The 23,445-nt window shown below is 37.6% G+C and overlaps 3 protein-coding genes across 5 annotated transcripts; 2 read left to right on the top strand and 1 right to left on the bottom strand.

Annotated features, from left to right (window-relative positions):
* Positions 1–1,521: 1,521 nt before the first annotated feature.
* Positions 1,522–5,735, bottom strand: LOC575425 (MORN repeat-containing protein 4). 3 transcript variants are annotated; one of them, XM_775827.5, is made up of 5 exons: positions 5,682–5,735; positions 5,041–5,129; positions 3,885–3,999; positions 3,181–3,290; positions 1,522–2,185 (listed from the first exon to the last, which is right to left on the bottom strand). In XM_775827.5, exons 2-5 carry the CDS (start codon positions 5,105–5,107, stop codon positions 2,031–2,033), a joined length of 447 nt encoding a protein of 148 aa, XP_780920.3. In that variant the 5' UTR covers positions 5,108–5,129; positions 5,682–5,735; the 3' UTR covers positions 1,522–2,030. The 3 variants fall into 3 exon arrangements, with proteins under 3 accessions (XP_780920.3, XP_011663501.1, XP_030841393.1); XM_011665199.2 differs by having other exon boundaries at positions 5,041–5,114; positions 5,682–5,720; XM_030985533.1 differs by lacking the exon at positions 5,682–5,735 and adding an exon at positions 5,368–5,493.
* Positions 5,736–8,381: 2,646 nt separating this feature from the next.
* On the top strand, positions 8,382–14,404 carry LOC763503 (RING finger protein nhl-1). Its single transcript, XM_011665215.2, has 2 exons — positions 8,382–8,505; positions 10,578–14,404. The coding sequence occupies exon 2, from the start codon at positions 10,594–10,596 to the stop codon at positions 12,652–12,654; it is 2,061 nt and encodes a 686-aa protein (XP_011663517.2). The 5' UTR covers positions 8,382–8,505; positions 10,578–10,593; the 3' UTR covers positions 12,655–14,404.
* Positions 14,405–18,047: 3,643 nt separating this feature from the next.
* LOC105436465 (E3 ubiquitin-protein ligase TRIM71-like) lies at positions 18,048–20,981 on the top strand. The gene is made up of 3 exons (XM_030986468.1): positions 18,048–18,456; positions 19,830–20,379; positions 20,411–20,981. The coding sequence occupies exons 1-3, from the start codon at positions 18,324–18,326 to the stop codon at positions 20,979–20,981; spliced, it is 1,254 nt and encodes a 417-aa protein (XP_030842328.1). The 5' UTR covers positions 18,048–18,323.
* The last annotated feature ends 2,464 nt before the right edge of the window (positions 20,982–23,445 follow it).

Below are 23,445 nucleotides of genomic sequence, written 5' to 3'. Positions count from 1 at the left end.
TGTGAATTCGGGCCATAGTGTTCTTTCTTTCAAAGAGTTGGAATGTTAGTTTGGCAGAGTGAAAAAAGAAAATTAAAGATAAACTCCAGTTCTGGTAAAAAAAAGAAAATTAATTCTCACAGAATCAAACGAAACTTGCACTGAATGTTCAAGATTACAAATAAATGACATGTGCCAAACAATTTTGGAAGAAAATGTATACTGGCTGAGTAATGAGCATAGAAAGACAAGGAAATCAAGGTAGTAATAGCCTCGACACCATGTGTGTTGTCCCATATATAGCTTTCTGTGTACAGTGCTTGTTACTTTAATACCAAGACTCGGTCAAATTTATTATGATTTTGATGACTCCTGAACCTTGCAGTGCACAGCAATACTTACATGCTACATGATCAACTGTTTCTGATCCTTTCCACACCTTTTCTTTCACAATGCAATCGCATTACCAGTACTAAAGTTTATCTTTAAGCAACAAGAATACAGGTCTCAAGGTTTGAAAATAGTAAGTCAGATTAGTATTAACTGTTTAATTACTCCTCACAACTAATGATTACAATAATAAGAATCAAACGTTTTTGGATAGTGCATATTAAACACATAGGTGTAATTGCATGTCTCATGTGCTTTATAGAACATGCATGTATTACAGAAGGATTGGGAATGGTGCACTGACTGGGTTCATAATTGTGAGATCTTACAAAGCTTGTGCTCAATATATATTATTTGGAACCATAGAGAAATTATTTATGATCATAAGATATGCTTCACAAAGTTTTATACAATACCAAGAAAGGGGAACCAACATCTCATAGCAATTCTATAAGAAAACCCTTGACATAAGTCTTATTATTTCTTTGACTTAGTCAATATCTACATACATGTAAATGTAGTTCTTTATCAAAATATCATACAATTAAACATCTTTTAAAAATATGAATAATTTACCTAATAAATTACATGTATGCTAATATTACAATGAAAATGTATAAAATTCTATAGCTAGGGAGTATGGTATTCCATAAAATATTTCATATGTACACGATTCTTTAGAAATTAATAAATTTTTAATACGGTCCATGCATATTCAAGATAACGCCTTGTTTACACATAACACTGTGACCATCTCAAAGAAACCAGGCAAAATAAATTGACAAGTGCATTGAACATTTCTGTACCTTATTACACATTGATATGAGAGTTTGCTGTCAAGGGGCCCGAGATTACATCCCAATTGCCATTCCAGGAGGGTGTTTCACAAAGATCCTAGCTTGAACTTATCTTTAAGTTGGACTTAACAATTATGGATAGCCCATAGCATCTTTGAAAATATTTTGTAAAAGTTATATTAAAAGGCATAAAATGTTGAATCAAATCATTCATATTTTCTATAATCAAGGAGATTTCATGCTCTTGATGTGGAATTTATGAAAAGTCTAAATACTTGAATTTTTGCTTTTGAATATATTTTATTATAAGGCTACAAATGGCTTTCCATAACTTTTAAGTCCAAGTAAGAGTTAAGTTTGACTTAGGATCTTTGTGAAACATCCCCCTAGTACACATAAATGGGTTATTTAGCCACGCTTGTTTTATTTGAGCGATTTTAAGCATCAAGAATAGTGTGCTATCTCTGCTCATGCACCTTGCATATATACTTCATACTTAATGTCAAAAGTAAGGCCCTGTTTACACAACAAACAAACAGTTACCCACCTCACAAAACCACCAAATCAACAAAAAAATATAAAAAATTGAAGTCTGAAATTGAATGGCAAGTGAGGGTGAAACAAAAATGGCTGCTCTCAAAAAGTGCCCCTAAGCATACCCCCCCCCCCCCACATCTATGAGTTACAACATGAATAAATATGAAGCACTGTCACATACATGTTTTTTCATAACTTTGCTTCAGAAGATTTTTTTGAGATGGTTTGCCACATCATACATGAACAAGGCCTTAATGAAGAGCCTACACAAGATATAGAACTATGTCCTTGATGGGGTTCGGACTTAATTGTTTTCCAAAGTGTACATTATACCCTGACTTGAACATTCTTGGCAGTCTGGGCAGCTTGTTTGGCTTTCGTTACAATCTCTTTGGCACGCTGCCTCTCCACCAACCGCGTTCCGTCGAACAGTCCTTCGTTCCTTGGCAGACCATGGGTACCATCAGCAAATGTCAACAACCCTGAACGAAAGAAAAAAAAAGGAAAGAAAGATGGGAAATCTTTCAAATGTGTTCAAGCTGCTCATCACTTGATTGTACTGAATAATACCCTTACAAATGCAACAGTATGCAATGTGTGCACCCTCTCCATTCACTGGGGAAACTATATATATTCTCTGTAAAGGTAAAACAAAGTTTTGGTATGGGTTCATGAATTTGGTTCAAATGAACATATTGGAAGCATATGCCATTTTACAATATGCAGTGATCGTTGTCATGGTTGAAATAGAGTCTAAAGTGATGAAATTGTAAATAATAAACTCTTTATGTTGTATAGCTCCCTCTCAAGGCTACTATTACTTTAGCTCTAAAACAATGTTTCTTCACTACAACCGACCAATTTGCTATTCACATTTGGAAATTATATATCTGATCTTCATATTCTGACATTTTCATGGTCGCAGCTACCAGGGAATGACCTTCGACGCCATTTGAAATTTTAATTATTCAATTTCTCCAAAGCAGAAGTGTTTTAGGGGCTATATTGTCTAGTGCTTATAATACATCCACAGGGGGATCAGAATATATAAACATTTAAAAGAATTACTATCCATCCAATTTTCAAATTTTCCAAAACTTTGCATTACCTGATAAATACCTTTTGGCATCCTACATGTAGATATTTCCCATGCCACTACCCATTTCTCTGGTGGGTATGAAGTGGCAAATGAAGATGAACGTCTTTCTAAAGGCCATTTAATAGTGCTGCGCCAGGTTTTCGTACCCCTGATCTCAATACATACAGGAAGGTGATCACACAACTGAACAGTTGCAGATGCAGAAATTATATCTACAGATATTAAAGGTATCATGTAACATTTATTGAATCTGAGATGCATGGCCCTACATGTTATCAGCGTCTGTGATATGTTGAAGCCCTAAACAAACTTGTGCGTTAAAATGATCATAAAGTGCCTCAAAAATCTGACTTGACGTCACTACCAACTCTTTCTTACCTAGTCCGTTCACCTTCCCTTGCTTGAATTCTCCTTCAAACAGCATGCCATCAGGGCGTGTGAACACCCCCAAACCATCAAACTTGCCCTGTTGGAACTGACCCTCATACCTGTAAAATAGAGAATAAAAAGATATTCAGGATTCATTAAAAATGAACTCATAATAAGGTTGTATTTCAGTTTCCATGATGACTCATCTCCCTGTGAAGTAAGAAATAAAGCAAATGACTAAACAGATAAAATATAATCTCTTTTAACTAAATGCACCACAAAATGGACAGTCTATTGTACATGTTTCATTCAGGTAAAAATATTACAGTAGTTCTGACTGATGAATATCCACGTACAAAACTGACTGGTATCCAACAATGGCTTTTAAAGCTAAAATCATATTTTTGGATATTAGGTCGAAATTAGATCCCGATTCAAGCCCTACATCTTGCTAATTGGCTTTTGATTTACATCAATCCATCAGCAAACAGTAGAGTACCATGTTCAGAGGACAATATCTTTACAGGTACATTTATCCTATTACACAATGAACAATTACCCCATAAATTCATGATCAGAAATGTTAAACTGGGCATACCTTCATAAAACTGCATATAATATGTAGGTAGATCTACAAATGCACTGGCAATAAAGACATACAATTTGAATTAATGTGCATTTAAATGCACCTTGCCTAGTGGCTTTGGATTTACCTTGATCCATCAGCAAAGAGTAGAGTCCCATGTCCAAAGCAGAGTCCACCGTCAAACTGACCGCTGTATTTGGATCCATCGGACAGATACAGCTCTCCTACACCATGCCTCTTTCCTTTGTTGAGTAAGTTTCAAATGGAGATGGAGGGAGAGAGAGAGAGAGAGAGAGAGAGAGAGAAAAGTAAAAATGTGAAGACAAAAATAAGGAAAGAGGGGTAAAACATGAAACAAGAGGAAGAATTGCTGAGTTTAAATGAAACGGAGTAACAAACAATGAATTTTAAATACTGGCATATTTTAGCGTTTACATATTATCTGAAATATTGTTCTTTATCAAAAAACAAAAACAGTAGTCTTAAAGATAACCCTGTAACCAATGATTTGATTGGGGGCCGATCATCAGCCGATCAGGTGAAATCGGATAACACATTCCGATTGCCGATCAATTAAAATGATCAGAAAATGTTCAGAAAATAATCAATTAAAAACAAAACAAAACAAATTTAAAGTGAACCAATACTTTTTGCCGATACCGATCAAGGGTGCGAGGATGTCGCTCCGATCTTCCGATCCAATCAAATCCCCAACTTACAGGGTAAAGACTACAGTTGAGTTTTTGAAAAGCAGAACTCTGGTAATGTACCTTTACAGGTACAATTATCCTATTAAACGATGAACAATGACTCAGTCAATTGATGATCTGAAAGTTATACCCAGACGTTGTGTGTACGGACAGGTTGTGTATCTACCTATCCGAAGAGTTGACTTTAAAAAGAAATTAGAGGAAAGTTACAAACAATATTTCATAAATCTTCTCAGACTTATGTTGGACAATATTACAAAAGAAAATCATTCATGATGGTTGGTATTATTTGATGAATATTTCTTGTTAAACCCGAAGGCCAAAGAGAAGGCTTTACAAGTTTACATACATGTATGTTGAGTGTCCGGACAACCAAACACCCATCATACTGGGCATTGCTTCACGAAGTAGATATACATATTCACAGACAACAAAGACATAAAATTTGAATTGATGTGCATTTCAATAGAATATGTGTAAATTTGTACTTATGACAGATTTCTGAAACTATGACCAGCTAAATAAAGATGACAAGCAAGCAAATGGCAATTTACAAATTTCATTTGAGCTTACCTTCCAACCATTCTCCTTTGTATTCTTCACCATCAGGGTACTTGTAAACTCCTTGAGATGTCGTCATGATTGCGCTAAAGAAAATTCACCTGAAATGGGACACCAATCAGTAAGAAAATGTCAAACACAAGGACGTTTCCACTCTTAACTCTAATGTCAGAGAAAGAAAAAGCACAGAACGTCGTTAAATTTTTTCACAAAGTAAAGACTAAAGTCAAGAATCTTCTGTCACAGGCACACTGCTGATCTAAAGATGAGTTAGTTACACAGCACAGTTAAAACAGTTATTTTCACATTTGTCGATTTAACATTTAGATACATATCAACCTCTCTGAGCTGATCTCTGTAGTCTAGTCTGTAGATTGCACGTAGCTTAGCCGCTGGGCCTTGGGCTTAATAGGCCAAGCTTCGGTTAGTCATCGCCCAAGTCGTCCCGGTCAACAAAATCGGGTCACCGCGCCCACTCCCGGATGGGTGAAGCAGGAGAAGAAGACGAAGTCTGTCCTACAACTACTACTAATAATAAATTCGTAATATTTCCAGCATACAACTTCATCATACAATCGAACATTATCTTCAAGTTACTGAATCTAAAATAACCTCCTTTGATCTATAAAACAGAGTATAACCAATCAAGTTACCTGTAGTTTCACGGACGAACAGGATCTTGATCTTGATCGTGCAATTCAGTAGTAAATCAACAACTTGTTTTTGAGCAAGAGCTCCATCTACGATGCCAAAAGGAAATTCAACCTTGCAAACTACTGTACATTGGAAAAGTCTGGAAAAAAGACAAGTGGCAAAAGTTTAAATGAAATAGAACAAAAATGAGAAAGTTGTGAATGTTTAAAACTTTTAATCACTATTGGTGTAGGCTATTTAGATCCGATTGGCTAAATATGTAATGTCTCTATGATATATAGTGGCGGACAACTTTCCCTTTTGCTCCAACACACAAAATGTATTGACTCAAATTTCAATTTTTCAAACATCAATGACTCACGAGGGTCTTTTCTCGTTTTAATTATATATCACCCATGATATACTCTGAGTAATGCCCCAAGGGAGAATGCACTTAGGAAGAAAACATAGAAATTAATGGTATTTTGTTAACGTGACCAACGGGGACGGGGGGAATTATATCCTCGACTAGTGACCAAAGTAGGAACACCTAAAGATCTAGTGATGAGATTTGCATAATTAAACATTCATAACTTTCTTATTCTTGATCAAATTTATTTCAATTTTTCGCCAATCTTTCAGCTTTTCATAAAACTAAACTTATTAGATCACAAGAGATGGATAACCCTTGATATCTAAGCTTCGCGCGTGGCCTGCTCCAAAGTCATTATCAGTAATCGGGTGACAGAGCAATACAAAAACAATATTGATCTGTATGATCCAGGTATTGCGCTAAAGATATCAAATTACTCTGATTTATTGTATTACTTGGAAGCCTAATATGGATGATAAAATATGATACAAATAATATACAGCAGTGAGGTCAGGGACGGATCTAGCTTTTTGCCAGGGGGGGGGGGGGGGTTGACCAATTTTTTTCTCCAAAAATCGCGCCGTTTTACAGTTTACTTTTTTTTTCTTTTTCACTTAGCCGCCCAAGGGGGGGGGGGTTAAACCGCCGAAACATCCCCCCCCCTAGATCTGCCCCTGGAGGGCATAATGCCCGAACAAAATGATGTGTATTATTTGTTTTATAAGATGATGTTTTGTTTGATTTATCATAAAATGATGTTTTATAACAAGGATTACTTATCAATTGGAAAGTGTATGACAAAATTGAAAATGTCATTTAGAAAATGGTGACAAAATATCTTACTATTCAAATGTCATAACTAAATAATTACAACATGTATTTTTTTGCGGTTATTTGATATTAGAATCAGTAATTAATATGAGGATTGTTAAAAGTAGTGATTTCTTATATTGTATGTATTTATAATTTGTGAACTGAATAGTATCTGCGGACTTTTTATTCAGCATGTTTTTATTTACAATAAACCAGAATTGAATTGATAAAAATATATAAAAAATAAAGTGATTTTACTAATAACCCGTCATTAGTAAAATTACGTTTGAAATGCCTGGTCACGTGTACGCTCTCAACCAATCATTTGATTAGGATCCGCTTCATCATCTAACTATCAACCAATGACATAGGCGGATCCGGGGTGACCCGTACACGTCGAGACAAAGGTAGACCTACATTTCAAATGCACTGCAGCCGCCCCTACCCCGTGCAGCGCGGTGATGAAAAATCGGAAACTTTATGGCTCGCTGCATGACCCTCAACTCAAAGAGGAATGCCCCATTTTTGTACCCAGGGCATCGGCCCCCCCCAAAAAAAAAGTTTATATTTTATGGCTTGCTCCCCCCCCCCCCCCCCCTTCCCCGGTGGGAACACCTTGGATCCGTCAATTATTTCTTCACACTGAGGTGGGCCAAAAACAAAAGTACTAAGTACTACATATATTATTCACACTTATTATCAGTCTATCATTAGTTTAATGTAGTTATTATCATCATTATTCTAATTTTTTTTCTTTTCTTATCTGTCTGTAAATATTACTATTTCAATTTATTAATGTTGTGCATGTATGTCGGGGACCTCACTCAAATAAACTCTCGAGCTTTCGTGGGTTTAGCAGGCGCGTAGTCACGGGGGGGGGGGGGGGGGGGGGGGGGGGCCCTAAAATTTCCAAGATCGGTTGAACTTTTTAGACCCCTTTTTTTGACCTCGATCGATTACATATATGTGCCCCCCCCCCCCCCCCGCCAAACATCGAACTCTGGGTACGTGCCTGCATGGGGTTTAGGCTATCCTGTTCAAGCTGACTTAATTTTGATCTGTTATTCTTGTATACTTGTTGTATGTTTTTCTTTTTCTTTCCCTGTCCCTTTCACTCCTGTTATGTTATGTCTATTTGGTTTAAGTATTTGTGCGTTCCCTTATTTTTTTTTTTTTTTTTTTGTTCAACTATGGGGGCTGCAATCTACAAGCCCAGCTCTTAAGTCCTCGATCCATTAACCTGTTTTATAATGCCTGTTGTACACTAAATAGACCTATATTGTTAAGTTTCATTGTTCAATAGTACAATGCAATCCCATGTACTTTGTTTTATTTGTTGGAAATGGAAATAAACGAAATAAAACTAAATAAAATGTTGGAAGCTTGGCGAATACAAGTCAATCAATCAATCAATCAATCAATCAATACCCTACTTCCGATATTCAACGTAGATGGGGCAGCTCAAAAACACGAATTACCATATCGAAACAAACATTGGCACGTCATGTTAAATGTCATGTGACAATTATCCACTGTCAAAAATTTCCCAGGCACTACTACTAGACTACTAACTGTTAGTCTATACTGCACTGTCAGGCTTGAGTAAGCTAACTAGCTTAGAAACTGAACATTGACACCTTAACAAAGTAATTCGTTTGGTGAGTAGATGAAAAATTCAGTTATACTATCAATGATGTTGCATCACTCACTTGCATGATTATTTGTCAAAGAATATGAGCTGTGCTGTGACACCGTACGTGTAGGCCTACTCGCCTTTGGCTTTGGCCAGGGCGACGGCGTACCATTGCATTGGAGGTGTGGGTCGCGGCAGTGCTAGCGCGCCTGTAGTAGTGGTAGTGATAGTGCATGTGTGAATGCGAATATGTGGGCGTATATTATTTGGTACATCTGAGTTACGGTGCACACTAGTAGTACATCAACACATTGCATGAATTTAAGGTAACCATCTAGCAATATAGCAATATTTTGTGAGAATGAATGCTAAGTTACATTGAGAAGGGAAATAGTAATAGTCCTGTTGTGATGAATCTAAGTTGATTTTTATTTGCATTGAATGGTGCATGTTATTTATGTTTTAGTGTGGCATGTATACGTGTATGTGATGTGGGGGATTGGTCACTAAATCATGATCTTGCCATCTTGGTGAATTTATGACTTCTTAGTTGACTTGCCAAGCACCTGTGCTAATGCATGCTGTTTGTGCTAGAAAGAGTTTCACTCTTACTGTTTTCAATGTAATGTACAGTAAGTATTCACCAGCAGTTCATGGCTTTTTTTAGCATACTGCTATGAACCTCATTTTATAAATATTCTTTATTTGCTCTTCTGAGGAAGCTACTCTAAATAATCAAATTAAGATGTTAATGTATAATGTCCTGAAAGGCTGAAACACAAAAATATAAATTTTAACAGAGATTAGGAATTTTTCCTCCACGTCCCCACCAGTGATCATTTTCCACAAATTTATCTTTAAAAATCCTTATATTCCTTGCAGGAGAACACCCATTTTTCCTGACAAAGTTGTAGTTGAAGATCATTTTTATTCACCTATGCCTGTTATTTATTTATTCAAACTAAAACTTGTATTTTAAGTTCTGAAGCCTGAACATAGATGCAATTTTTTTATACCCTGATGTGTGTTCATTGTCTTGTTTTCCAAAATATAGGAATATAGTGTAATGCATGTTAACTGTGCACTTACAATCTACATGATTGGCACCAATTTTGTCTTGCATGTGGCCTTCTATGTTCAAGGTGTTCCAAAATCATCCCTGCTTTGCTGCCTCAATATTAATGTAATGCTTGTGTGTACAATATATTTGAGGCAATGTGTACAGTTGAAGTAGTTTTTTTGTATTGTGATATGATGCCTACCTTGTACCGTCTATGACCACATAGTTTTTACCATTAAAAGAGTGTAGATTGTTCTTCGGTAATAAGTGCAAATTCATGTAATCGGCTTGTACCAGCTTTCTAACCTGCAAAGACCTTGCTTGTATTATACAATCATTTTTTTAAAACTCATTTACAAGATGTTTGCTGCTACCACTAGACAAGTAAATTGCAAGGAGTCTAAAAATAAGGACCTAACCCCCCCCCCCCCCCCCAAAAAAAAGAAGAAAATTCATCCTTTTGCCTTTTAATAAGCACCAGTATCAGGAAGGCATACAATATCTGATTTAACTAATTCCCTAATTTGGGTTACCGAACTGTAATTATACATGTATTTGTAATGCAGGCTTGTAGCAGTACTCATGTTCAGAATCAGTGTTATGCAAGTAGTAGATCTCCATGTTTATAGTGTAGCCATAGCAGCCTGACCCATGATGTGTTCACCTCTGTAAGGAATATACAACTTTTTAAAAATATATATAAAAAGGGTGCAGGGCATCAAAACAATGGTCATCTTCTATTACACTGTCTCAGTGCTCAGATGTTAGTTGGCCAAGTGGAGGACCTACAAAACATACCCGGGTTTGATCATGAATTGTGTCTTACACACTGTATGTTTGTTTGATGTTGACGTTCAGTCCCAGACATGGATAGTCCTGTTTGATTGCTAGATTGCTACTTGTACCCTGGTATGTAGACACCCTATTACATGTCATATACACGTCTGTTCATCTCCAGAAGCATGCCATGTGTTCACCTTAATTTTATCGTCCACATCTCTTCAGCAAACTGTGTTCTGTGTTGTTCTTTGTCACAGAAACCCACAGCACAGTATGGCCACTCCACTGAGTCCATTACATGGACCCAAGATCACTGATGGTCTTCAAACACATCTCATGTGTCCCATCCACCTGGACATCCTGAAGCGCCCAAAGACCCTGCCCTGTCAGCACGTGGTGTGTGAGGAATGCATCGGGCAGTGGATAAATGCAAGGGGTGGGCAGCTGTTCTGTCCAGAATGCCACGTTGCTCAGCCACTTCCTTTAAATGGTGCGAAGGGGCTACCAAACAACTTCAAAATTGCAAGTCTCTGCGAGTTTGTGGAGTCCATGATGAGGGTGCAGGATAGCAGTGAAGTCGCAGCCTGCGAAGAGCACTTGAAGAAACCGGTTGCCCAAATTTGTCTGCACTGCAAGGTTCCTGTCTGCGAAGAGTGCATTCAGGTCAGTCACAGATCACACAAGACAGTCCCCATAGAAGAGTTCTTGAAAGTAATGGGTGATCCACTGCCAAAGTTGATGGGACAGGCTAAGAACAAACTGAAAGAGATTTTCACAGTTGTAGAGGTCCTTGAGAAGACTAGAGCTGAGCTGAGAGAGAACTATGAACTGGCTAAGCGTGAAACCAATGATCATGTGCACAAGCTGATGAAGATGATGACCCAAGCCCATGTGAAAATGAATGGAGAGATTGAAAAGAAATACAATGAGAAAGAAGGTGCTCTGATTGCCCAACTGGAAATGCTATCTAGTGCCAGGGCAGAAATATCTGAACTGATTGGTTTGCAACATCATTCTGAAGAGGAATCAAGCATGACCAAATCTGTGATGACTGCTTCTGGACAGCAACAATGGAACAAACTCAATCAAATGTCTCAACAGGATCTGCAGCTTGCCCCTAGACAAAACAGCGTGATATCAGTTCAGTGGGACAAGGATCTTGAGATTGCTATTCAGAGGGAGACCTTGGGCGAGGTTGTCACAAAGCCAGTGCCGAATAGCCACCAGAGTGCCCTTTCTCTGTCAACATCCCGGGCTGTGCTCCAGTCAGAAGTCAAGATTCAGCTGGCTCTCAGAGATGCTGTGGGCTCCCCTATTGAGACAAGTGATATGTCGTCTCTAGTTGCAACCATTTCAGCCCCTGGAAGTTTCACAGGCCATGTCCAATTCACACAAGGAGAAGCTAGTGCTGCCATTGCAACCTTTACACCCAAGTACATTGGCAAGTACAGGATTGAAGTTGGGTTGTTTGGGAATCCTGTAAAGAATAGTCCTCTTAACCTGATAGCTCAACCAAGAGGAGCAATGAAGATCAATGAAAGATGTAACTTCAACCAGCCACATGACATCATCCAGCATGATGACAATTTCTACATAACTGACAAAGGTAACCACCAAGTAATCATCATGGACAAGCAGTTTAAACAGGTTGGGAAGTTCCTGCTGCCATCTGACCCTGCAATGGCCAAGTTTGATCCATATGCAATTGCTTACACCGGGAAGACCTTTGTGGTCACTGACCTGAAGCATAAGTGTGTCCTTGAATTCACCAACTCCACCTACTTACAGCGATTTGGCCAGGACTTCCTCTCCAATCCTACGGGCATAGCATGTGACAAAGAAGGCAAAGTATATGTTGCAGATGGCGAGAAGCATTGTATCGTGGTCTTTGACCAACTCCGAGAACGTATCGCTGTCCTTGGTGGGCCAGGTGCCACAAGAGGACAGTTCAACAACCCATGGTTCATTGATGTCAATTCCAAAGGAGAAGTAGTTGTTGCCGACTTTGGAAATCACCGCATCCAAGTCGTAGATCCTACCAAGGACACAGTCACAAGACTCATTGATATCCATCATAACCAGAAGATCTGGGATGTACGCGGCTTAGCTGTGGACAGGAATGACAACATCTACGTCACCGTCCGCCAGAATGGCAACATAAGAGGCTGGAGTACAGAGACGGTGATAGCCTACAGTCCAGAAGGAGTACTTCTGGGTAGCTTCGGAGAGGGATTCAACTATGCAAGGGGCATGACTATCATTGAAGATGAGGAGAATATGACTGTAATGGTCGTTGATGGAGCAAATCATCGCATCAAAGGATATCTTATGTAGCCTTTGAACAAAACTATCTAACTGTGTCAGTTAGCATTAACTTGCCATTTAGGCTCATTGTACACTGGAGACAAACATGGCCACACAACACAAAGTACATAATGTACTGTAGTAAAATCGCAATCATCATCATTTATTAAAGTTAGCATTTTTCCTCTGTTGATGTTTTACTGACTTTCTCAACACTCCCATCATCCTTCTTCTTGGCTCAATGATCGTCTTCGTTTAGAGTGGACCTACCTGTTTTAATGATATTAATGATTATGTAAATATATTAAGATATTTCTCTAATTGGATCATGAAACTTTACAAAGATATAGACATGTGCAAACAGTACATACAAATATTGGACTAAAAATAGTATTATTTTCATGGTACCATTGAAGAGGAAGATCTGCTTTGATTATCAGGAAGCATGAAGTGATAGTGATGCTGTACAGAGTAGAGACTCAGATGAAATTTATTCTGTGTATTGTGGCCACAGAATGGGGGTGGGGGGGGGGGGGGATAGGTCACTTGCACACGGTGCACCTCACTTATGGAATCAATTGCTACATCATATCCGTTATATTTCAAGTGTAGATTGCTTTAAACATGCCCTCAAAACTCACTTGTTTAAAGCGGATTTCCAGTAGACTTAGATTTACTTTCACTTTGTTGTTGTTCATTTTTGTGTGTATTTTTGTGTACAGTACTTATAGTTTTTCTTCTCCATGCGCCTTGAACACATTAGTCATGTGGAGTTGGCGCATTACAAATACTCTACACTGTATATTATTATTATTATTATTAAATCACTCCTTTACATTGGATATTTCTGTCAGAAGAGTAGTATGCTCAACAAAGTTATTACATGCTGAGGAGAGTTAACATAGTAGAATATGCTCTCACAAGCTGCAGTTCTTTAGAGTAGTCCAGAATCCACGAAATCCTGACGAGTGCTATTGTAGAAAGATGAAAGTGCACAGAGAAGCTGCTAACTTTATGTAGGTGTAGATGTTGACTTGATGCAGGATGAAACTTTGGTGAGGAATCGGTTTCATCACTAAGGGTTAGTATGGGTTGTTTCAAAGGAAATCCAACCCTTATAGCAAACAACTCTAAAAGAAAGCAGGAAGAATCTTAGAAGCAGACTGGTGAAAGCTTGAACAAAATCTGACAAAAAAGAAGAAAGTTATGAATGTGATGAAGTGCTGGAAAACTTTCCCATTCGTCCCAACAAATAAAATAACTAAAATTACATTTTTTCCAATATGTGTGACTCGGGATGGTCTTTTCGATTTAGAGGACCTGTAATAATATACTCTCCATAATATATTTTGAGTAGTGGCCCAAGGGTGAAAGCACTTGGGAGAAAAACAGAAATCAGCGATACTTATGTACATGACAAATGGGGGAGTTAAATCCGTGACTAAGGTATGTCACCATCCACGGACCAAACTACCAACTTGAAATTCGCATCAACTTCAGTGATGTCATATTTCAAACATTCAAAACTTTCTTCTTATTGGTCCGATTTATTTCAAACCTTTTTGCCGTTCTGTTTCTCTGATTGTCCATTTTTTATTCAAATGAACTTAGGAATTTCCCTTGAACACATTGCTCACTCAAATCTGGATGTTCCATGTATTTAGTGTATGATACCGGTAGTTAAAGGTTAGGGATCTTGCTGGGTGTTGACTGTTGATGATCAATGGCGATCAATTGATGGACCAGTTTAAGACGTTTTTGCATGATATTGATTCAGGTATTTGTACCTTACATGTATACAAATCAATTTTGTTTTATTTTGATTTATATTGTTGGTTAAGAACCAAATGGTTGTGTGTTTTTGTGTACGCGCGCATGTTTGTGTAGAATGATATTGTAAATGTGTTGCTCAAATGAAATTTGATTCAATTGCATGGACATCTTACTGAAATTTTCTGTCCTTCTAGGATATATTATATATACTGTATATATATATTTTTCATTCAACACACTTGTGTAAACATTCCAATCAAGTAAATTGTCAATGTCATTTTATATTGTCACAAAGTTGGAATATCCATATGATATCTAATCTTGGTGAGCACATATCATACTATTATTTGTTCACCTTGAGAATAATGTCAAGTGTTCTCAGTATATGTTCCAGCATTCAGTACTCTCTACACATACCTTGATTTAGGCAGAGTGCAACACTTGGAATCATTAAACGATTGGAGCAAGCAAACAGGCTTTAAATAAGTTGTAGAAAAAGATTGTACCGGTAATGAATATTTAGCTGAATTTTAGAAAAGATAGAAAGAGATTTTTTTCTGAAATCCTATTACAGCCATATCAATTATCAAATATCTTCTGTACTTGTGTAGGAAATATTCTTAAAGCTTTCTTTAAATTATCACCAGCAAATTGTGAATAAGTGTTGTGAAGAAATAATCTTAAGCCATGTCAAACATATATTTTGTACATGTGTAAGAAGCATTCTTTAGGCTTCCTCTAACATATAACCAGCAAATTTCGATTAAGTGTTCTGAAGAAATAACTCAATTTTTATAGAAGAAGAATAAAATATCTTGCCAAGAATGGAGTGAATCGATAGATCATAAAACGCTTTTCTTTTGCCTAGTTTTTTTCGTTTGATACTTTTTTTCCTCCAGCAAATCTTATTCAACACTACAGTTAATCAACTCGTGGGCATTGTACATGTATTATGAAATCATCACAAGTATGTTATTTGCTGACATCTCATTGGTACACAAACATGTATTGAAATTATCATGCATTTCAAAGGCTTTTTTCTGGGCTTATGAATAAGAGCAATGATCTACCGGTGCATGATATTTGTCATGCTTCAATTGATTTTTTTTTCTTCATCATAGTGTACTGTAGTTACTTAAAGCAAATCCTTAACTGAAACTCTATACATTATGCTTGCGCGTCAATTTACTACACTGACTGGGGAAATGCTATTAGCCTGCATAATGGGTGAAGATTTGTTATCTCATACTTAGCAAATATTGCATGTGATGCTGTGTATATAGCAATATGCGCTATCAATGGCTTCTGTTTTATCATTCATATTTTAGCTTCTATCCTTGATACTTCAAACCTTTCTTCCTCTCTGTAAATAAATGAAAAGCAAACAAGATATTTGAGCTTGAGCCAAAGGTCTCATTTTTGAACCGGATCGGGTTATATGTGCTGGTATTGTACATCTACAGTTCTCCGTGTTTTATCCACATTATTGTGAAAGGCAGGTTGTTTGTTGTATTGAAGTCATTTGATGACCAATTTCTTGGTTATTTTTCATTGCAGTAAGAATGTTAGTAATGTGCCATGGAGAGATGGAAGTCATAAGCAGATGCTAGATAGGTATCTCTGTACTAATTGTCTTACATTTCACTTACATGTTCATATTTTTTTCCTCTTGATTTTTTTATGCCTTGGTTATGTTTTCTACATACATGTATTTTGTGGAGCTGCAATGCACATAATAATATCAACTCATTTCTGTATTAATGTATACTCAGTACAGTCAAAGGTTGTATAGTTGACCTAGTTTTGAGAGTAATTATTAGAAGAAAAACATTCATGTAAATTGTGTAAGAATGTTGGATGTTTAAAAATAAAAATGTAGGGTACATATATGTAATAATAAAAAGATATCTGAAACATAGGTTTATTTCCCTCTTACAATGTAAGAACATCACCACATATTAGATTATAAATGCAAGACAATACTTAGCCATTTGTATAGGATATCATCTTATATTACTTTGTCCTTAAGGAAACTAATGACTCACAAGTCATATATATTTATACATGTTAATACAAACTAACAAACGATTTTAGTAACACATTGTCCCAACGAATATCACAAGCAGACTTTGCAGGTTTCTTGTGTTATTGTTGAAGCAAAGCGAAAGTAAAACCATTTAAGACATTCCTTGCTCGTGTGACTGCCAGAAAAATGTCTTGTGCAAAGATCAAGTTCAGATTTGTCATTTAATTCAATTTACATAGGTTGCTGTTTCTTTATGTGTTTTTTTTTTTAAATTATGCTTACCGGGTATTCTGGAGCTAAATCCTGTGATTTAATAAATTCATGCGCTGCTGCAATAATTATTTTAAAAAATCTTGAACTGTTTTATTTGTCAGAACATCAACATAAAAAATATACAAAGTGTGTGTTTCATTTGTCTTGTAGAAAATAAATAATAATGCTGTTGTACACATTTAAAAATTTAACTTTGAAAACTTCGGACAATAATTTAAGCCGACGTATATCGTCCTCTTAAACCTTTGGAAATTCCTCAAGAAATTAGACATACTTATTTTGACATGTTTGACCAAACGATGCAATGGGATTTCCCGATATTGATGGTTATTCACCTGTGTATACTTTACTTTTAACAGTACACATATTTGCCTACATCGTATACGGTAGGCCCGCGTAATGTTATTTCAATAAAGTTACGACGAAACAGGTCCATTCACCGGGGGGGGGGGGGGGGGGGGGGGCACCGATTTTACTATGTCGGGTTGTTTTTATTTGTGTTATGAAGGGGGTGGCAAATGCGAGGGAATGAAGTTGCATTGCATCCGTAAAGACTTATCAGGACAATTACCCTTTGGACAATCATCCTCGTAAAGTTACCCCTCCCCCAAGGACTTTTGCTCTCTTAAATGATAATTCATTTTGTTCCACCCTTCCATTTTTAAAATAACTTCTTTAAAGCTTATCTGCCATAGTTTACAGGAGGGATTAGAGCGCCCTGCAAGGTCACTGGACAGGTGGTTATCTCATCAACTCAGCTCTCAGTTAACATAAGAAAAAGAGGATCATGGGGGACCAATGGTCACCGATTAGGCATTGTTTGTTGTAAGAGGGCGCAAGTAGCTACGAGTAGTGCAGTGGGCCTTTAAAGCGTATGTGAAGTAGACTAGAGAGGTTGGTTTTCCCCAGCACCATTATTTCTTTCTTTCATGATGTTGTGTATACGCGATGAAACATACATGTACCTCATTCAATAGACATAATGCATGCAAACACAATTGTATTGAACTATATTGCTGTTTAAAGTCTAGCACATATACTTGTCGTGTGTTTGCATTAATACTAATTCTGTCATAGTCAAACGTTGCCTTCAAATCATCTAGTGCAAACTGTGGTAAGCCACTTCGAGTACTATAGATTCGAATTTTAGTGTGAGTTATTAAATATCGGAATTGGGAGCTGATTTTTACTCGGATCAGTCATGACCAGAGAGATAAATATTACGTGTATATATCTATGGTCATAGCAAAGATATTCTAACATGTGTGTGTCTGTTATCGGAGGGGGGGGGGGGGGGGAATGGGGTAAATGTCCGATGAGGTAACTTTCCGGGGGGTTGTTCTCGGCGGGGTTATTGTCCAGGGAATAGTTGCCTTGATCCCCTTATATTGAGCGTTGGTGATTATAACCCGAAGCAGAAATTTTGCACTCTTTTGAATGATCATACATTTTTTTTCCACGCATTTATTTTGAAAATCACTCATTTACAGCGTCTTTGAAGTAGACTAGAGATCTTTAGTGGGTTTTCCCCAGCAACCATCTTAAAAGAAAATACCATGCTGTGTCTGGTCTGTGATCAGAATTTAACAGACGTACATGTACCTCATTCAATAGAGACATATCATGCATGCAAACACATGTATATAATTATATTGCAGTTCAAAGTTTAAATCATCTGTACTTGTCCGTTCGCCGACATACTACCGATTCTGTCACTGTTAAACGTTGCCTTCAAGTCACCAATCAAATTGTGAACTTTGGTAAGCCACTTCCAGTATGATATAGATTCGAATTTGAGTGTTATCTTATTAAATATCGGAATTGAGAGCAAATTTTGACTCGGATCAGTCATTACGAGAATGATCATTGGTGCATGTATATCTCTATGGTGATAGCAAACATATTCTAACCTGCATGTTTGTGTTCAGTTATCAAAGAACATCAATCAGGATCACAAATCACTATTATTAGTTATGTTTATGGCGGGAGACGTCCGTATATACGCGATAATATTGGTGTGCAAAAAGCAATCCCAAGGTTCTTGCTATTTGCTTGTCAGAATATATGAATATGTGTCGGTTGTCAGTTTTTGTACTTGTTAATATCGGTAAAAAAAACCCGAGTTACAAGTAAGATGTATGAGTTTGTAGACATAGTGCAAGTCTGGTTTGCGATAATTGCTCTGTTCTTGTGAAAATGCTACATGTATTTTCCTGCAATAAAATGATAAGAATTTGGTGTTTATCAGAATAACAACCCATTTTTTAACGCCAAGGGTCGCAGATATTTGGTTCACCATCATACCCAATTAATGTGTATTAAAAAAGTTTCGTGATCATACATTCTAAGACATCTTCAACATAATATTGTAGTATGCTAAAAAGAAACCTGTTTATGTTAATCACCAATCACTCCATCGAGCCAAAGTTACTTTTAAATTGAATTTAATAACAGAATTGTACATGTGCATGTTAATACACGATTTACAGAGGATTGGGGGGGGGGGGGGGTGGGGGACTCTACTTGACAAAAGGCCGGCGGCTTCTTGGGCTGGAGCCTATATGAAAGGAAATTGTGAGCAACAAAACCAGCTGGTGCCGTATTGTTTATTTATACATCATTTGTCGGTAGGCGTTCTTCAACATAATTATTAAGTTATAGTACATCATGGTAAATGCCGTTCCAAAAACAACTTTTGAAGAGGTCACTTTTTTTTTTTGATCCCAAAAAAAAATCGCAACGACTCAGCCGACCGCTGAATAAGCGGGGGGGGGGGGGGGGGGGGGGGGGGGGGGTTAAGAGGACACATTTTTTTTTTTTGGTCTCAAAATTTGAAATTTTGCTCCGTTGGGGGGGGGGGGTAAGGTCAGCTTTTTAGGTCAACCATGGGAATATTTTTTCAAAAGGGGGGGGGGGGGGGGTTTAGAGAAATTTAGGGGGGGTTTACACACAAAAAAATTACAAAGAGGGGGGGGGGGTGAGTGGTGGGGGGGGTTAACCCCCCAAACCCCCCCCCCCCCCCCCCCCCCCCCCCCGTGTACACGCCTGCATACCGGTAATCATATCTTTGAAAATTGAAATGTTACCAAAGTATCTTTGTTTTAATTTAAATATGATTATTCTTGTTTTACAGATGCGATGGCGTCCGGCGTGCCAACACCTGATGTATTGAAATCAACGGTTAGTCTATCAGCAACAAACAGTAAGGTGGGATCTAAGGTCGAGGTCCATTTAACCCTCCGTGGAAGCCGAGGGAATCCCATGGTAGGAGCAGGTTTGATGTCCTCTGTAGATGCCATTGTTCAATTACCAAACGGGAATACTGAGCGTATCGAATTCCCCGATGCAATACCCGCCGGTGGTGTTTGCAAGGCTCTGCTGTGGCTGAAAAATGTAGGTGTCCATCAGGTCTGCGTAAAGATCTGCGGCGTTGAGGTGAAAGGAAGTCCTGTCAAGGTAGTAGCGGGGATCCGTGGAAATCTTCTGAACACTTACAAGCCGCCCATGAATCAACCCCATGATATCATACAGCGTGAGAACATCTTCGTGGTTACGGACAAGTCCAACAACCAGGTTCAGGTGTTTGATAAGAATTCCGTCCTGCCAACAAGTTCTGTTCGCCTGAAGATAGCGACATGGGCAAGTTTGATCCTTATGCCATTGCCTGGACGGGGGAAACCTTCGTAGTAACTGATATCACTAACCACTGTGTAGTCGAGTTCAAGAACTTTGTCCCGTTTCAAGTGTTCGGCGGGAGACTCTTCAGCAACCTTGCGGGATAGCGGCGGGTAAAGATGGCTCGGTGTACGTGGCAGACGGTCAGAAACACTGTATCTTTGTCTTCGACAAGCATCGAGAATGCACATCCATCATCGGCGGTCAGGGGTCAGCTCTCGGGCAACTGAACACGCCGTGGTTTATGGCGATGAACTCGAGGGGTAACCTGGTAGTTGCCGAGTTCAAGAACCGAAGGGTGCAGGTGTTCAATCCGAAGAGGCGACAGGCTGTTAAGATCATTGACGTCAAACACAATGGCAAGGCGTGGGACTGTAGAGGCCTTGCGTTGGATCAAAACGACAATGTCTACGTGACCGTCCGCAGTGGATTCATGCGAGGCTGGAGTGTGGAATGTGTTCTGGTCTACGCTCCAAACGGAGATTTCCTGGGAAATTTCGGAGATGGATTCAACTATGTCCGAGGGATTACCGTCGTCGCAAAGGGCCAGAGCACAATTGCCTATGTGGTCGATGGCGCGCACAACCGCATTGTAGAATATGAGATGTAGAAAAGTTGTCAATTGTTCATCAGCATCAACAGTATCAAAATAATCATCAACATCATGGTCAACATTATCATTCATTTCATCAACACCATCATCATAATAATAATCATAATTACAGTCATCTTCATCATCACATCTCCACCACCACTACTATCACCATCATCATATTTGATATCACCATCGCTTGTTTTGCTGGATTTTTTAGCATACACTTTGTTAAATGGTTACTCTTTGAAGAGGTTAGTAGATGATTCAAAACTTATTTTATTTTGCAGCTTCATATTTCATTCTGCAGCTTTTTTTTTACATTCTGAAATAATCACAGTATAATTATGGAAGCTTTAGAAATTTGCAGTTGATGTACATGTATTTGTGTTCGCGTTTTATAGTACTATTGGTGACGGTGTAATGCAATGATGTGCAGACTCTTGATCGAACAAATCAACTCACTTTTTTGATACATTTCTCTCATAGCTGAATATGATATTTGCAATTTGCATAGAACTCATCAATACATCGGGAAGCCTTATTTTAATAAACTGCAATTCTTTTTGGATATACTTTTTGTTGTTTTGTACGCAACATTCGAGGGAAGAACAAATTGTGATTCAATAACGATTTTGTTGTTGGAGGTGGTTCGACTGTTGAGTAAAAGTTTATCTTTTATCTTTATCTCGTATGTATATCTGACCGCTGTATATTGTGACGAGTGCACCTAGCAGCTCCGACACTGCCATTCTTTGTGATATGGGCCTATCTTCATGCTACAAAATCGAGATTAATTGTATCTTTATAGTAATGTCGTGTGTGGGTTTATTCTCAATTTAATTCTTTGTTCGAAGTTCATGTTTATTTTAACGTGAAGATAACGCGATTTTATTGACTCTCAAGAAAGCTCAAGGGCATTTTCGATATCCTTTTGTATTTCACATAAAAAACTTGTTCGACTAGGCAATACGTTATTTTTAATATTTGCACATTTCATTGTTGCCTTATCAAAATTGCTTTAGTTTTCGTTTTCGAAAGTGTTTGTGAAATGTATTATTATCATGTATACCACTGATAACATTAATGTGTCAGTACTTGTTGATTCATCATCATATATGATATATATCGGTTTCATAATAAGTACTAATCGCTAGTTGTTTGCCTTTGAAAGGTTTGTACATATTAAATTAATTTTCTATTTACCGAGTAAATCATAGCTCATCCACTGACGATCAAATTAGTGTTAGATATTTGTATTCGTCCCTATACTTAGGACTGTTCTTTTTACTGAATATAATTCAAGATTTCAATGTAATTTTCCGTTTTCAGCTTTTGGGTGTAGAATCTGACAGTACTGCCATTTTGAAAAAAGGAAGAAAAAAAAAGCATATAATTATATACGTGTTTTACCGAAAAAAAATTGTAGTTCTATTATTAAAGCAAGCATTTAATCAAGTCGCCTGTCGCTCCCTCAATTTTTTTGTATTCCGTCTGCTGATCGTCAAAAGTCTACCGTTTATTCATTATAATGTTCCCTTTCTGTAAAAAAATATGATTGCGAATCATTCTTACTAAAGCCAAAGTCATAGTCCGCTAGAAGAAGGATGAGGAGAATTTCAATACTGTATTTTAAAGAGGACTTGGTTTCATTTAGCTGGTCCCCGAATTAAGGATTATGCGTCACTTATTCCAGTGTTCCCAATACAGTCAAAAATTTGTCTAAATATCGAGCTCACCAGAGGTGAACAGTGGCTACTGTAGATAGATTGTCTTTCTTGACAGGTTCTACAATGTATCTTTCTTTCCTGAGGGAGGCCAAATACATGGTTGATATAGATCGGTGGCCTTCATAAAGAGTTGGCCACTTAAAAGAAACCAAAACCTTCATACTAAGTTACTTTATTGTAAAGTTTAAAAGATTTGAATAAAATCAGTGAAAATTTGAACAAAATCGGGCAAGGAATAAGAAAGTTAGAGTGTGTGTGTGTGTGTATTGGGTTTTACAGACGTGTATCAATCAGATATGATTATTTACGTCTGGGACCGACTTTAAACGTCACCATCCGAAAGACGTGACTCAGTTTCGAACCTGCGTCCTCGGCTGAATCAGTTTGTAACTTCCGCTTTTTAGCTGGATTACAGGCGCACGCCACAACGCCTAGTTAGAGCATTTTGAAATGACTAGTCACTAGAGGGCGGTATTCAATTTGATGACATCATCTGTGAACAACTCTCCATGCCTTTTGTACATAAAATTTCACAATTTTTTTGTTTCTTCTTATTTATTTGTGTTCTTGATCCGACTTCATAACATGTGAAGTAGAATATCATTTTGCATTCTATATCTTGCTTTCAGGGGAGTACATTATCTCAATCACAAGAAAGAAGGAAAAACATGAAATTTGATGTACAAAAGGCATGAAGAGTTGTCCACAGATGATGTCATCAAATTGAATACCGCCCTCTAGTGACTAGTCAT

The sequence above is a fragment of the Strongylocentrotus purpuratus genome, unplaced genomic scaffold (assembly GCF_000002235.5).
Source record: "Strongylocentrotus purpuratus isolate Spur 01 unplaced genomic scaffold, Spur_5.0 spur5_scaffold_15, whole genome shotgun sequence".
Lineage (NCBI taxonomy): Eukaryota > Metazoa > Echinodermata > Echinoidea > Camarodonta > Strongylocentrotidae > Strongylocentrotus > Strongylocentrotus purpuratus.
Note: the sequence above shows the minus strand (reverse complement) of the source record. Positions and strands in the feature narration are given on the sequence as shown.